The sequence below is a fragment of the Haliotis cracherodii genome, unplaced genomic scaffold, assembly GCF_022045235.1.
Source record: "Haliotis cracherodii isolate W230 unplaced genomic scaffold, xgHalCrac1.p SCAF_9, whole genome shotgun sequence".
NCBI classification, from domain to species: Eukaryota; Metazoa; Mollusca; class Gastropoda; order Lepetellida; family Haliotidae; genus Haliotis; species Haliotis cracherodii.
The window spans coordinates 2111223-2127802 of NW_027266343.1; the positions used below are offsets into that span (position 1 = coordinate 2111223).

Consider the following 16580-nt stretch of genomic DNA (forward strand, 5'->3'; position numbering starts at 1 on the left):
TATTGTAACCCAGCATCCCCTGGCGTACCTGGGCCTTTACTACAAGTGTACAGTTTAAATCTCCAACAGGATCATGCAGCTTGTTGTATTATTGTTTGTTGTTTTTATGCCACACTGAGCAATATTGCAAATGACAACACCCTATGAATAAGAGTCTGCACCAGGCAATCCAGTGATCAATATCCCCATTCTGATGATTTTGCTGGTATATTGCTAAAACCATACTCACTCATTCGAAAGTGTGACGAAAATCCACTCACTCTTCAAAGTGAACAATTATTTAATTCTGTTATTGTGTATGATAGTGTGCATTGAACTCAACTGTAGCTGTTTAGGCATTTTAGGTTGTAGTGTATATGGAGAGATAATTACATTGTACCACCAAGGATTTGTCTTCATACTATATTTTACCACCTGTTAGCATGGTAAGGATGTTTGTTATTTTGAAAGTGAACAGGTGCAGTGTTTTAGTCTACTGGTAAAGTGTTTGCTCACCAAGGCAAAGACCTGGGTTTGATGCTCCACATCAGTGAAATATGTGTACCATATTCAACTAGCGCCCATGGCGCACTCAAAATTAGAAGTAGGGGGCTCTTATTAGAATATTATTTTGGTGAAAAAAAACAGTTGAAAGATCAATTTTGTGGTTTATGCTTACAGCCTGAAATGTTTATATACGGCAGATGTATTTTTCTAGAATTTATTTGCCCATAATTAAGGGTGCATATAACCCTTGAATGCGTATTATACTCAAACAAATAAGTCTTGTGTACATTGATCACTAGCCAATTTATTAGCAAATATCGACATGGGCGCTCATTACATCAAATACAGTAGCCCATTGATGGTGTCCCCCACCTTGATAATGCTGGAATATTCTTACAACCGGTGTAAAACCATTCTCACTCCATTGAAAGTGAACACATTTATTCAATTCTGTATTTTACGAGTGTGCATTCAATTCAACTGTAGCCGTCGATTCTGTTAATTGAAGACAAGCAATGTCTTCCTGAAGCTAAATCATGTTAATTAAAGAATACAGCAGTATTTTAGGTTGCAGGACATACATGGACAGATGGTTCCTGCATATCACTGGGGATCTTTCTTCATATTAGTTAAATGTTAGGATGTCTGATATAGTGATAATGAACTCCTGGATTTAATTCTTTAATGTATTTCAGAATGTGCATTAAATTTAACTGCTGCTGTCTATTCTGAAATTCAAACTAGCAATGAATTTTTCTGCAGGAGAATTAAAGTTTACTGCAGTATTTTAGTTTGCAGGAACACAATGACATACATGTACATCCAAATTATTTTGTTGTATTAGTTTGAAAACCTGTCATTAAATTAAACCCGTTATTAATTCAGAGTTATTATTTTACATCAGCAATGAGTTGAATTGCAACAGATGTTAATTGTGAATATGGCCAGATATTATTACTTAAGAAAATAACATTTATTTTGTTACCATTTAAGTAAGGCTCAAGCATCCTGAATGATACTTTAGGAACATGCAACCACTTTAAAATCTAGAAATTGATAGATCGAAGATTAATAATGTTACAGAATAGGTAAGATTTACAACTTAAACATCCAGCTTGTTGTAATGTGTGTGGTCAGGTAAGTACAAAAATGTATCCAAACTGATGTTGATTGGAACTTTTGAAGCATGTGGAATGTTTTCCTGGAGCTGGATTGCTATTGAGAAAAAACTAGCCGACATTACCAGACCTACCAATTTTTCATTTCATTCTTCAGACATGTGGCTAGAGTAATAAACTGCTGCAGTCTCAATGGAAAATATTTCCGAACATGATAACAGAGCTCCAGATAAGCTTTTGGTGTTGTGGGTATTTTACCCATGCATTTTAAAATCATTGGGTATCAGTAATTCTACCTGCGTATTCAAATTTCTGTTACCCACTAGTTTACACACATGTGGGTATTTAAGTTAAATATTTAAAAACACTATTCATCTAGTCCCTACAAACTGGTGTCGTGTGGGTTCGAGAGCTTTATAGGACTCAAAAATACCACGATACTTCCACAAGAAAGTGTGATGGCAAATGATCATGATGTAACTGTCATCGAGTTTGGCAAGGTTGACGGAATGCCCCTTTATAATTTCAAATTAAGTTGCTGATTTGCTAATCGAATACGCAGGGTTACTTCACAATATTTTCATGATACGCACAAGTTTTATTTTTGTAGCGTATCTGTAATGTTCGTTGCGTATTTGATACGCTTGGATTATATTTTACTGTGTATTTCTGCATTTCTGATGCGTATTTCACGCAGCTTATCTGGAGCTCTGTGATAATGACTAATAATGTCTAACTACAGTTGTAGCAGAAATTTACGCTGACAAACCAACCTAAATCAGATTGTGTTAGCATATGAAAGTTGATGATAGTATCAACTGTATATATAATGACTTGGATAATCAGGTGTGGATAAATACCCCCCAGCATGCCTAGTCCCACCTAATTGTATTTACAATTTGTTGACAATGTTGAATTTAATATTTGTAAATCCAAAGTTTACTATGCCAGTGAAATGTCCAATGACATTTATTAGTGACAAGGTTTTAAGCCAGAGTTGCATCAAGTAAGTAATATCAACAACTGCTAACCAAGATGTAAACTGTTGCAGTCTTATTATGCCCAACATGATCATGGTGATTCAAGTCCATCCAGTTTATCTGAAGTTGACCACATGTGCAATTGTCCAATATATATTTTTCTTAATACATGTAACTTTTTGTTTCATTCTGCCAAATACTGCATTGTCAAGCAACATTCAATTTAATTCATAAATTATCTGAGATCGCTCATTTAATTTGTTCAAAATATTACCCCCATCCCGAGTCAAAAAGCAAATACATCGACATGATCAATAAAGGGACTTATCACAGACATGAACATTTTATCACATTATCTGCTGCAAATATTCCCTCCACAGTACACTGTAACTATCTGATACTGTAAAAGAAATATAAAATATGTGAAATATAATTTCATAACATTCACAATTGGTATTTATCACGGGATATGGCAAATATTTGGCTTTTCAGTGTTAGAAAGGGTTTGTGGCTTTTGTTAAGACAAATATTTCATTTCTTTTCATATAATTTTGCCAACTTTCACATATCCTGTCTTCCATGATAGCCAGCTAACAGACTCACACCCTCCAGTAATACAAGGTAATATCAACTACTCTGAACCCATGCTGTAATCTAGTGCAACGTCAACGCAAAATATGCCTTAACATGATAATGGGGTCTCACAAAAAGGTAAATATATATTCATAAACTGACTTGGATAAACATTAAATATCCCCTTGTCCCAATACATCGTATAGCTGACAATCTTGAATATATTTGTAAACCTAAAGATTTTCTGTGCTCCTGAAATATCTACGTGCTACTGGCTAGCGACCAGTCATCGCCGAGGATCAATTATCGCCAACTCCCCGTTATAGCGCGCACGTGATCGCATCTCATGTTACTTCAATCTCATTCAAATCAGACCTTAGTTCTCGCTACAGCTGAACAAAGATCTGAAGACATACTTTATTTAGCGGCAGCGAGAAATAAGATTGATTTTATTTTTGCTCGTTTTGGAGATCACCATACCAGGGACCATGGGGACTTACAGTGCCTTTGCTTCCTGCATGGATTTATATCACCCCTTCAATCACTGGTGATTGTATACCAGTTAAGCCTGAAGTTAAAATGACGAAAATACTACTCTTTAAAATTCTGACATGCATAAAAATACTTCGAATGATGTGGGACTTACATACCCTCTAAGGGGGACAATAATTTTACGCTACGAGAAAGACACGAGGGGGTGGCGTCACGTGACTTATTCAAGTGTAAATATATATGAAATACGATGATGCGCTTACAGTTCTGTCATTGCTTTCTATCATCTCTTCCTCAAAATATAATTCTGAAACCTATTTGAGCTATACTTCCAAAAATGGATAACCCTGTATATATCGCAAAATCCACAGTACATAGTGTTCCCTAATAAGCATGTGAAGATCGAATTTGGGGAATATTGCTTTTTGTCAGTTTGTAGACAAATTGATAATAGCATTTCTTATTCATTTTTATGAGAGAAAAAACATTGAGTGCGATACAGGACATACGAAAAAAATGCAATCTGTGAAACTGAATCGGTGCACGTGGTACAGTAAGTCGACAGGAAAGTTCTATTGTCTTGATTCCCTATTGTAGCGTTATAACCGAATTAAACTGAATCTTATTCCACGAACAGAAATAGGGGTTGTAAATACTGTAATTAAGACAAATATTTCATTTCTTTATTATTTTGTCACCTTCCTGTCTTGCATATTAAGCATCCTCTTATTGCACTATAAACACATGGACCTACCAATCAGGTTAGAAGGAACACATACTTTCACAGTATTAGGTTTTAATAACTGCTTCCTTGTTTGTACCCAATTCATCCGATTCCTATCCTCATTATAAACTATCCAATCTAGTTAGTATGGTGTAAATAGAAACCATTAATTACAGTAACTGAGGCATAAATATAGGTCAAAGCAAAGTCACTTGAACTTCACTAACACTTCAACTATGCTGTAATTGATACAGATGTCTGTTGACACTGACAAATGGGAATATACAAACAATAATACATATGTTTAAATGAGTTGCACCCGACTCGCCGAAAATCCGACTCCCCGTAGTCTGACCCGACTCGCCGAAAAAATATATATATGATAATTTGGTATGTGTTTGGCAAATATAACTTAGGTTAGGTCTAATGATCACAATTAAAAGTATATTCATACACAAGTATGGAAATAAAAAACAAACAAACGTATCATCCATAGAATTTGTCCTCTGTCATATTCACATCTGCACTTCATGTTGAGTCAGTGAGTCAGAGCCCAGTCGGTTACGCTATTGGGACCGAGACTACAACACTAACATTTAGGTACATTATGTGTATAAAATGCATTAATATCTATTTCTGAGAGTTACATACTTATTCTAAAATACAAAAAACGACCATAGTTCGCTCAAAAACATTTTAGGCGAGTTGGGTGTATCCCGTTTAAATTGGCAACAATGTAGTTTACCGAGCACAGATTTTCCCGCTACCAAGATTACCGCTCGATTACCGCGCTACCGTTGCTATACGTTACCATGGCTCTCTCGAATATACTCGCACTGTCTCAGCCTGAGCTGACGTGCCTTGGCGAAAGAACACCCCTTTTCGAGGATTCTTGAATTAATCACAGTATATCTGTATATCACCCCGAATTAGTAGCACGGTAAGAGATGGTGAAACAAGTGTGGAAAATCCCACAAACACCCAGCGACGTGATGTGCAGCAAGAGATGCACCTACTTTTCAGAAGGTAAAATATACCCCACAATTCATCATTATGAACGTTAAATCCATTGAATATTCAACCCACAATATAAGTTTGTAAACACAGATACACAGAAGAGAGTTACACCCAAAAATATATCGTATTACATGGGCGGATACAGAGGGAGAGAGGGGGTGGGGGTGGGGGTGGGGGGTCGTCACGTGCGTCAAATAGGCGTAACCTAAGAGATGCATTCAATAAGCCGTTTGGTGCCGAGGCGCCAGCGAGCGCTAGCGAGCATCTCAGAATATTTCCAAATGAACGAAACGCACGCTGAGAGCGCTTTCCAGCGCCTCCGCGCAAACTGAGAAGAAGGCACGCCGAGGGACAAAGATGGCGGACTTGGACAAATGCAGGGCCTGTGAACATTAACTTTTCGACATGGAACAACTTGTAAGCCATACAAGCGTCTGTTTGTGAACAAGATGTAGTTTTGTCCCAATAACACTCATATGATTTCTTTTTGTAAACAATTGACATATATTATTATGCGATATAAACCTTCACTTGTCGAAAACGTAACTTCAGATATTTTCATAGGAGTCTGTCTTCTCTTAAAAAAAACTAAAACATTGCATTTGTTCACTTTTACTGCAGTATCGGATCACCGACTAATTAGTGACTTGTGCAGCGAACTGCGAAATCTCACTCAGTGTCAAGTGTCACTGACATTTGGCTGTACGCAATCAGCGGCGAATCAACACAATCACAGTCTATATTTTTATTTTCCTATGTTAAATAAGTCGGTAGGGATTACAAGAATTCGGTCCGACGTATGTCACGACAATGCCATAAAATAAAGTTGTGTTATCTAATCGGTGACCTTCTAACTAACGGTAATTTTATTGTATCTTTCAATATCTAAACAATAAAAAATTATATACACAATGTTAAACAATATTGCTAAATTACCCCATTTTGAAAATCGCGCCCTCTGACACGTCGTCCACGGAGAGCGCTAAGTAAGCGCTCAGAAAGCGCCTCAGCCTACTGAACGCATGCCTTGCCAAGCAATGACCAGTTAACTTGTTGTGTGCAGCTGGAACGCATGGGTCTAAACGCGCATCTTCCCTTTCGGATGCTTATCAAAGGGGACAAGCACTCACTGTTAAGACTGTACGTCAAAACGAATCAGTGAAATATTTAAGGCGGCCATTTGGTAAAAGAATAAAGGACAAAAGTACGCAATAATAGTCAAATGTTATGAATTAAGTATTATATCTTACTAATAAAGGTCAAAATACAAAACAAAAAGACGCCGGTTAAAACTTACAAAGTTGAAATAGAGGTCAAAAGCACGCAATATATTAGTCAAATGTTACGAAAAGACGTCATATGAAAAGAAAGAACAATGTGTACAAAAGAACGTCAGTGCACACGATTTGTTTGGGTGGTTTGTTGTTTAACGCCGCACTCCAGCTATATGACGGCGGTCTGTAAATAATCGAGTCTGGACCGGACAATCCAGTGATTGATATCATGAGCATCGATGCACGCAATTGGGATATGACATGCATCAACCAAGTCAGCGATCCTGTTTGTCGCCTCTTACGATACGCATAGTCACCTTTTATGGCAAGCATGGGTTGTTGAGGACCTATTCCTCCCCCGATCTTCACAGGTCCAGTGCGCACGAAAGGACACCAAACTACAAAAGGACGTTGACAATGAAGAACCCAAGATGGCGCTGCAGTTTGTGAAACATTCCGAGTTTAATCGGCTTGTTCCGCTTTGAAAACAGCATGCCCTGCAATGCCCCGCAAGCGCTGCCTAGATTTGACGGCTTTGGTACAGGCAAACCATTCGAGGATTCGAACATGGTCGAGGTCGGAAATGGGTTTAGAACACTCAGGGACACTCTAGCACACGCCAATTACGTAGCGGCGTCTTACTTTTGACGGCATTGGTACAAAGAAACAATTTGAGGATTCGAATAAGGACTGGAATGGGTTCAGAACACCCAAGAATGCTTTAGCTACCGCCAATTATGTCAAAACGGACTAATGACATATCAAGTAATAAACTACTATATATCATACTCATGTGCACTGCATTTATAAAGTAGATGCAGGTTGCCTGGAACTAAATGACTTATTGGCATGAGATGTATTTTGCCCTGTTGCTCGGAAACTGCTAGTCCGATTACTTTCACACTCTACATGTGCCTGCTGCTTTAGGTGCTTGACATCTTTTGTTCTTTAACTTTGACCATTGGCTACGTTGTTTGGCAGCCATATTGGATTCAGGGTTTTCACAGTATGTTTTGGATACATCGATCTTCAAAAGCATACGACCCTGAATCCAATACATGAAACTTTCTGAGATTTGTCTCTGTACATAACACATCAAACATTGATATCCTTTATGGGATAGTCATTAGTTGCGGCCATATTTGATTTTGATTTTGATTTTGATCATTGTTTCCGCAGAGAATTTACTTTAAAGATTATATCTTGTAAGGTTCTTCACAGAGCCTATTGAAAGTTTACATCAAGTTTTTATTATCATATTACCTCATGTTTTGTTCTTGGTTGCATGCTAAGAGTATCATTGCTTTGTTGCAATATTTGATTTTAAAATCTGAAAAAAAATCAGTTCCAACACTGAATGACTTACGAATTTGAATATGGACGAGGATTGATATGGGTTGACAGCATACTCCGAGATGCTCTGGGACGCACCAATTTCGTCAACACGCACCAATATCAGGAAACTACGAGAAGCCATCAACATCAAAAGACTCCAGTCGTCAAACAAACGTGACCAAGACTATTACATACCACCGGCGTACCATCAACTCATGGAAGACCCCCGTTGTTATTATGACTGACTTCATCCTTTGTTTTTATGTCACTGATTTCACCGATGATTGTCATCACTACTCATGTGTATACAAAACAGGCCTCTCTACTCCAGTATAACAATATATACTCTACTGCATAAACATTACCTCCTACTTGTATAGATACTTGTCAACCACACTCTGTATATCACTTGCTTGATAACTGTGATAGAACCTAAACCGAAACGTCACTCTTAATGGTAATAAAGAAGTTGTTCATCCATAAATTCTTATCCTCACTTAGTACTCCAACTTCTAAATGCCTATCAAAGAAGAAGTCAGTGAAATATCAAATTATTAATAGCATTATACAATACTCTTATGCACTGCATTATAAAGCGGATTCGAGTAGGCTGAAACCAAATGACTCAGTAATTTTCGAAATCATAGAGCCCGACACAGCTGCCCGCAGCTATATTTATTATTATTATTATTATTATTATTATTATTATTATTATTATTATTATTATTATCACGCACAATGTTTGAATATTTCATTGATGTATCATCATGATCATGATATTTGCCAATACCAGTATAAAGATTAAAAAAAGGCAGTGCAGGAATATAATGTTGTTTCACCATTATTTTGTTTAACATGTTTAAGGAAGTCAGGTGATGACTGCATATGGAGTTGGATCCGCAGGTTAATATGAGGTTGCTAATGAAACTTTATGATCACTATTTAGGAACTTGTGACAAGGACACGTTTCTGTTGTGCACAGGCACTGCGATAGTAACCGAGTCAAAGGCCGCTCTGTGGACTGATGGCCGGTATTTCCTCCAGGCCGAGAAACAGCTGGACAATAACTGGACACTCATGAAAACAGGTGACCGATACATGGTGCACACACCAGTCTCTGTTGCACTCTTGTAGGGCCAGGGTGGTGCTGCGGGCTAAGGTGTTGCCTATGGAGATTTAGTGCATGGGTTTGAATCCTAGATTCATCTTGATTAGGATCCTCAGCACCAGACCCTGGTTGTTTTCACCATATTTGTAAACATGTGTGGTTTGTGACTGTTTGATGGCATTGTGAAAGTTGGTAAGTAATGTACAACTTGATGGATAACAACTTCTGGTTTATTGCATATAGCGATGTTTCGATGTAGATTCTTACACCATTATCCAGCATGATAACGATGTAAGAATCTACATTGAAATGCCCTATATCCATAAGTTGTTCTCATAAAGTTGTATGTTTTCTCATGTATGGTTTGTGTAAGCGATCACACAGGACCGTTGTGTTAGGCATTAACGGTCTTGGCTGACCTCGTAATACACAGACCTAGTGTCACCTTCCACCACAAGCAAGCTTCATCCACATCCACATCCACATCTGTATCAAGGCCATGATAATAATGCAAACAAGACAAGATAGAAGAATCTTTATTGACCATTCTAAAAACATAAAGTTTCTGCACAGACATCGGTGAATTTAACTGACGGGATATGGCATGTGTTGTATGGTATGAGTTATAAGGGATATGGCATGTGTTGTATGGTATGAGTTATAAGGGATATGGCATGTGTTGTATGGTATGAGTTATAAGGGATATGGCATGTGTTGTATGGTATGAGTTATAAGGGATATGGCATGTGTTGTATGGTATGAGTTATAAGGGATATGGCATGTGTTGTGTGGTATGAGTTATAAGGGATATGGCATGTGTTGTATGGTATGAGGTATAAGGGATATGGCATTTGTTGTATGGTATGAGTTATAAGGGATATGGCATGTCTTGTATGGTATGAGTTATAAGGGATATGGCATTTGTTGTATGTCACAAGTTATAAGGGATATGGCATGTGTTGTATGGTATGAGGTATAAGGGATATGGCATGTGTTGTATGGTATGAGTTATAAGGGATATGGCATGTGTTGTATGGTATGAGTTATAAGGGATATGGCATGTGTTGTATGTCACAAGTTATAAGGGATATGGCATGTGTTGTATGGTATGAGTTATAAGGGATATGGCATGTGTTGTATGGTATGAGTTATAAGGGATATGGCATGTGTTGTATGGTATGAGTTATAAGGGATATGGCATGTGTTGTGTGGTATGAGTTATAAGGGATATGGCATGTGTTGTATGGTATGAGGTATAAGGGATATGGCATTTGTTGTATGGTATGAGTTATAAGGGATATGGCATGTCTTGTATGGTATGAGTTATAAGGGATATGGCATTTGTTGTATGTCACAAGTTATAAGGGATATGGCATGTGTTGTATGGTATGAGGTATAAGGGATATGGCATGTGTTGTATGGTATGAGTTATAAGGGATATGGCATGTGTTGTATGGTATGAGTTATAAGGGATATGGCATGTGTTGTATGTCACAAGTTATAAGGGATATGGCATGTGTTGTATGGTATGAGTTATAAGGGATATGGCATGTGTTGTATGGTATGAGTTATAAGGGATATGGCATGTGTTGTATGGTATGAGTTATAAGGGATATGGTATGATCAATATGGTAAATGGTATGTGATGATTCAAATGTATCTAATATCACCATCCCCGTTTTGTTTCAATAGGTTCGAAGGACACACCCACCCAAGCAGAATGGCTAGTTAAGGTAAAGGCATCAATAGATGAAAGTATGAAGCTACCCTTCTTATGATTATTATGCTATATAAAATTGATTTGTTTGTTTGTTGTTTAACGCTGCACTCAGCAATATTCCAACTCTATGACAGCAGTCTGTAAATAATCGAGTGTGGACCAGACAATCCAGTGATTGACATCATGAGCATCAATCCACGCCATTGGGCTACGATGACATGCATCAACCAAGTCAGCGAGTCTGACCACCCGATCCCATCAGTCGCCTCTTACGGCAATGATTGGATTACAGTCCTGAGTCACAGTCATTTACAGAGCTCCAGATAAGCTGCGTATCTGCATAAAATACGCATCAGAAATGCAGAAATATGCAGTAAAATAAAATCCAAGCGTATCAAATACGCAACGAACATTACAGATACGCTACAAAATCAAAACTTGTGCGTATCATCAAAATATTGTGAAGTAACACTGCGCATTTGATTCGCAAATCAGCAACTTATTTTGAAATTATAAATGGGCATTCTGTCAACCTGGCCAAACTCCACGATGACAGTTACATCATGATCATTTGCAATCACACTTTCTTGTGGAAGTATCGTGGTATTTTTTAGTCCTATAAAGCTCTCGAACCCACACGACACCAGTTTGTAGGGACTAGATGAATAGTGTTTTTCAATATTTAACTTAAATACCCACATGTGTAAAAACTAGTGGGTAACAGAAATTTGAATACCAAGATAGAATTACTGATACCCAATGATTTTAAAATGCATGGGTAAAATACCCACAACACCAAAAGCTTATCTGGAGCTCTGCATTTACATGTTATCTTGGTAATGTGTAATCTATAACATTATCAGATATTATCAAGTTTTGTGATATAAATCATCTTGAGGGTGCAGCCATGGAGACGCTAAGATGCCGACGCTGAGATGCCACTTGAGTGAAACATAAACATTGTGTGATCTTGATAAGACGCACTCATCTGAAAAACAAATAAGGTTTATCAACATTTTTTATATTCTTTGTACTTTTCCATGGCTCCGTCTTCCACAAAAGGGGGCACGGGTGGCCCAGTCGTCTAAGGTGCTGCGATTCGCTGTGCAGAGTTGCATCCCTTAGGCACGCCAGAAGCCTATGATTATGGGTTCGAATCCCGGTTTGCCCCGATTATGTTTCTAGGTTTGTCAGCACCATACCCATGCTTGTGGGTTTCACCGAAGAGATAAATGTCTAAGACCTGCATCACTTTCCTCCCACATTAAGCTGACATGCCATGATATAACTGTAATACTGTTAAAAGAGGCATTAAACCAAAGTCACTCACTCTTTCTCAAACAGCTGCAGACATCAATGAAATACTATGATGTCATGAAACAATTAATGATGGCAAATATTTCAATGATAATTGACCTGCAAAGCAAATTCTCACTCATTTAACGTGTGCTTCATGATCCATTCTCGTTCAGGAGCTGCCGACTGAAGGGAGAGTTGGTGTCGACCCCTTTCTTTTTTCTGTAGGTAAGTATTTAAAGTGTGTGGCTGGTCACTAGTGTACTGCCTCCATGGCCTAGTGGATAGAGTGTTTGCCTGGAAAGCTGAAGGGTTGGGAGTTCGAACCCTGCCAACTGATACCAAGAGAAGTTAAAAGATGGCACTTGTTGTTACCCTGCCTGGCGCTCGGCATTAAGGGAATAAAACAAAGACTGGTTTGCTCAGAGTCAGTATACTGTGTCTGAGTGGGGTATTCATTTTAAACTGTGACATGGTATCTAGGGCTGCGAAGATACACCAACTGTGCTATCTGATACATATCATGATTGCTTGCACACGATCCGATACCTATCATGTGCTCTTCTCGGTGGCACAAAAGCCATCTTTTTCATAGATAAGATGGTCAAATACCTGGCACACTTACGATTTACAGTATGCAGTGTCAAGTATGGCGCAGGGGATGAAAATATTTATGTTTTCACTACTCATTTTCACTTATAATTAGTGTTTGGTGTAACATTTATTAAAGAATACATTTAAGGTGAGAATCAACACACACACACTGATATATAAATGCAATAATCTTGAATGCAACACTAAACCTCAACTCACCTCACCTCTTGTGAAACTCTGAATAAAAGCAAGTATAATCCTTTGGTATTTGACTGTTGAATCCTACTTTCTTGGACAATCAACTTCCCAAGGGTAGTGCCCCTTCAGGGAGTGGCATATTCCTGAAGTGCAAACATGATCTGGAAATGTTACTTGTCTTGTGTTATTTCAGAGCAGTGGAAGCCATTGGCCAAGGAGTTGAAGTCTAATGGTCACAGCCTGGTGCAGGTGTCACAGAACTTGGTGGACATGGTGTGGGAAGATAGACCCCCACCCCCCAACAACCCCCTCCTGGTGCTGGGGCAGGAATATACAGGTAACTGTTGACCCCCACCCCAGCCCCAACACCGTATAGAGACCCCAACCAAACCCCTCCCCAAACAACCCCCTCCTGGTGCTGGCGTAGGAATATACAGGTAAATGCTATATAGGGACGCCATAAACCCGCACCCACCCCCCAACAACCCCCTCCTGGTGCTGGCTCAGGAATATACAGGATGCTGTTGTTTAGAGACTACACTCCACCCACCACCACGCCCATCCCCCCACCCCCATCCCCCATTAACCCCTTCTGGTACTGGCTCAGGAATATACAGGTAACTGTTGTATAGGGACCCCTCGCCCCACCCCCAACAACCCACCTTGAACAACCCCCTCCTGGTGCCGGCTCAGGAATATACAGGAAGCTGTTGTATACAGACACCACCCTCACCCCCACCCCCCAACAACCCCCTCCTGGTGCCGGCTCAGGAATATACAGGAAGCTGTTGTATAGAGACCCCACCCTCACCCTCAACAACCCCCTCCTGGTGCCGGCTCAGGAATATACAGGAAGCTGTTGTATAGAGACCCCACCCTCACCCCCAACAACCCCCTCCTGGTGCTGGCTCAGGAATATACAGGTAACTATTGTATAGAGACCCCACCCTCACCCCCAACAACCCCCTCCTGGTGCTGGCTCAGGAATATACAGGTAACTATTGTATAGAGACCCCACCCTCACCCCCAACAACCCCCTCCTGGTGCTGGCTCAGGAATATACAGGTAACTGTTGTATAGAAACCCCACCCCCAACCCCCCAACAACCCCCTCCTGGTGCTGGCTCAGGAATATACAGGAAGCTGTTGTATAGAGACCCCACCCCCAACCCCCCAACAACCCCCTCCTGGTGCTGGCTCAGGAATATACAGGTAACTGTTGTATAGAGACCCCCACCCCCTGCCCCAACCTGTATAGAGACCCCGACCAACAACCCCCACCCCCCAACAACCCCTCCTGGTGCTGGCTCAGGTATATACAGGTAAATGTTATAGAGACCCCCACCCCCAGCCCCAACACCGTATAGAGACCCCACCCCCCAACAACCCCCTCCTGGTGCTGGCTCAGGAATATTCAGGTAAATGTTATATAGGGACCCCACAAACCCACCCTCACCCCCAACAACCCCCTCCTGGTGCCGGCTCAGGAATATACAGGTAACTGTTGTATAGAGACCCCACCCTCACCCCCAACAACCCCTTCCTGGTGCTGGCTCAGGTATATACAGGTAACTGTTGTATAGAGACCCAACCCTCACCCCCAACAACCCCCTTCTGGTGCCGGCTCAGGAATATACAGGTAACTGTTGTATAGAGACCCCACCCTCACCCTCAACAACCCCCTCCTGGTGCTGGCTCAGGAATATACAGGTAGCTGTTATAGAGACCCTCACCCTCACCCCCAGCCCCAACACCGTATAGAGACCCCACCCCCCAACAACCCCCTCCTGGTGCTGGCTCAGGAATATACAGGTAGCTGTTATAGAGACCCTCACCCTCACCCCCAGCCCCAACACCGTATAGAGACCCCACCCTCACCCCCAACAACCCCCTCCTGGTGCCGGCTCCGGAATATACAGGTAACTGTTGTATAGAGACCCCACCCTCACCCCCAACAACCCCCTCCTGGTGCTGGCTCAGGAATATACAGGTAACTGTTGTATACAGACCCCACCCTCACCCTCAACAACCCCCTCCTGGTGCTGGCTCAGGAATATACAGGTAACTGTTGTATAGAGACCCCACCCTCATCCCCAACAACCCCCTCCTGGTGCTGGCTCAGGAATATACAGGTAACTGTTGTATACAGACCCCACCCTCACCCCCAACAACCCCCTCCTGGTGCTGGCTCAGGAATATACAGGTAACTGTTGTATAGAGACCCCACCCTCACCCCCAACAACCCCTTCCTGGTGCTGGCTCAGGAATATACAGGTAGCTGTTATGGAGACCCCCACCCCCAGCCCCAACACCGTATAGAGACCCCACCCCCCAACAACCCCCTCCTGGTGCTGGCTCAGGAATATTCAGGTACACACACACACCTCCCAACTGAGTGTTAACGTTGACGCTGTTGCAGGTCAGACGTGGCAGGAGAAGGTGAAGCGGGTGAGGGAGAAGCTCCACAGCAAGCAGGCCACCGCCATCGCAATCACAGCCCTCGACGAGATCGCATGTGGGTACCACCATCTTGTCTCCTATGTGGGTCAATATGTTCTGAATTTTAGTCTCTTTCCTTGTATAAAATAACTTGCAGGTTTCCAAGTCAGTATATGGCCTTAGTACCACATGCTTATCAAAAGAGTCTACTGAAGTGGAGATGGGTGGGCATGTTTTGTGACCTGAGGCGTGTTCAGGACGGCGAGCGACCGCACGAGAGTACAGTGAGGCAATATCACGCCTCTCTGAACGGGAGGCGCGTACACGCTCTCGGGGCACAGCATCCAAAATGGCGTTGCCGGGGATCAAAACAGCCCTGTCCACAAATGTCATAGGTTCACACATTTAATTTCATCACAAGTTTGATGGGTTCATACTTGATGTTCATGATAACAAAGTGTTTATTTTTATTATTAGTTACATGTCCCTGTGCTGGACCAGACAATCCATCAATCGACATGAGCATTGGTCGGTGCAATGGGGATACGATGACATGCATCACCCAAATCAGCGAGTCTTATCACTCGATCCTTACGGCAAACATATGGGTTGCGGAAGACCTATTGTCTTCCCTGATCATCACGGGTCAATATATTGAAAATGCAAAAATAACTTTTTGATGGTAGATCTAGTCTAAAAGATTGTTCTATTGACATCGGTTCCATTCTTGTCAAAGGCAAACATTTGTTCGATGTGAGACACCATCTTGGATTACGAGGTGAACTACCTCTTGGGCTCAAGCGCAAGTACACGCATACACTCGCGCGGTTAGCCGTGTTCAACAGAGCGAGCTCTGAACACGCCTTTGGATGATAGCATGTCATCGTACCAGTCACTGGTTGGGCTTGTCCAGATTCAATGATTTACAGGCTTGAATATTGCGGACTGCAGCGTTAAACTACATTTGCTGACTCAGCATTATGTATATTATAATGAGAGATGGGTGTCACGCTTTTTATGAATGTACCATGTACCTTGTACCATGTACCTTGTATGTGACTATAACACATGATTGTACATGATAAAGAGTTTTTGCAGCACATCATAAGTGATGATTTGAGGTTTTTTTAGATATATATGTGACTGCAGCCTGAGGTGCTTCTTTTCCCTCAGCTGCTAGTACACCATCCTCCCGTATCCAGGGTATTATCTCCCCATCTCTATATA

The 16580-nt window shown here is 41.0% G+C and overlaps 1 protein-coding gene across 2 annotated transcripts in view; it reads left to right on the forward strand.

Annotated features, from left to right (window-relative positions):
- LOC139452487 (xaa-Pro aminopeptidase 1-like) overlaps positions 1-16580 on the forward strand; it is a 58848-nt gene that overhangs the window by 20167 nt on the left and 22101 nt on the right. For both annotated transcript variants that reach the window (XM_071233978.1, XM_071233979.1), the window contains exons 4-8: positions 8982-9086; positions 10800-10840; positions 12300-12351; positions 13109-13252; positions 15334-15429. In XM_071233978.1, coding sequence (XP_071090079.1) covers positions 8982-9086; positions 10800-10840; positions 12300-12351; positions 13109-13252; positions 15334-15429 — 438 coding nt within the window. The remainder of the gene's footprint in view (positions 1-8981; positions 9087-10799; positions 10841-12299; positions 12352-13108; positions 13253-15333; positions 15430-16580) is intronic.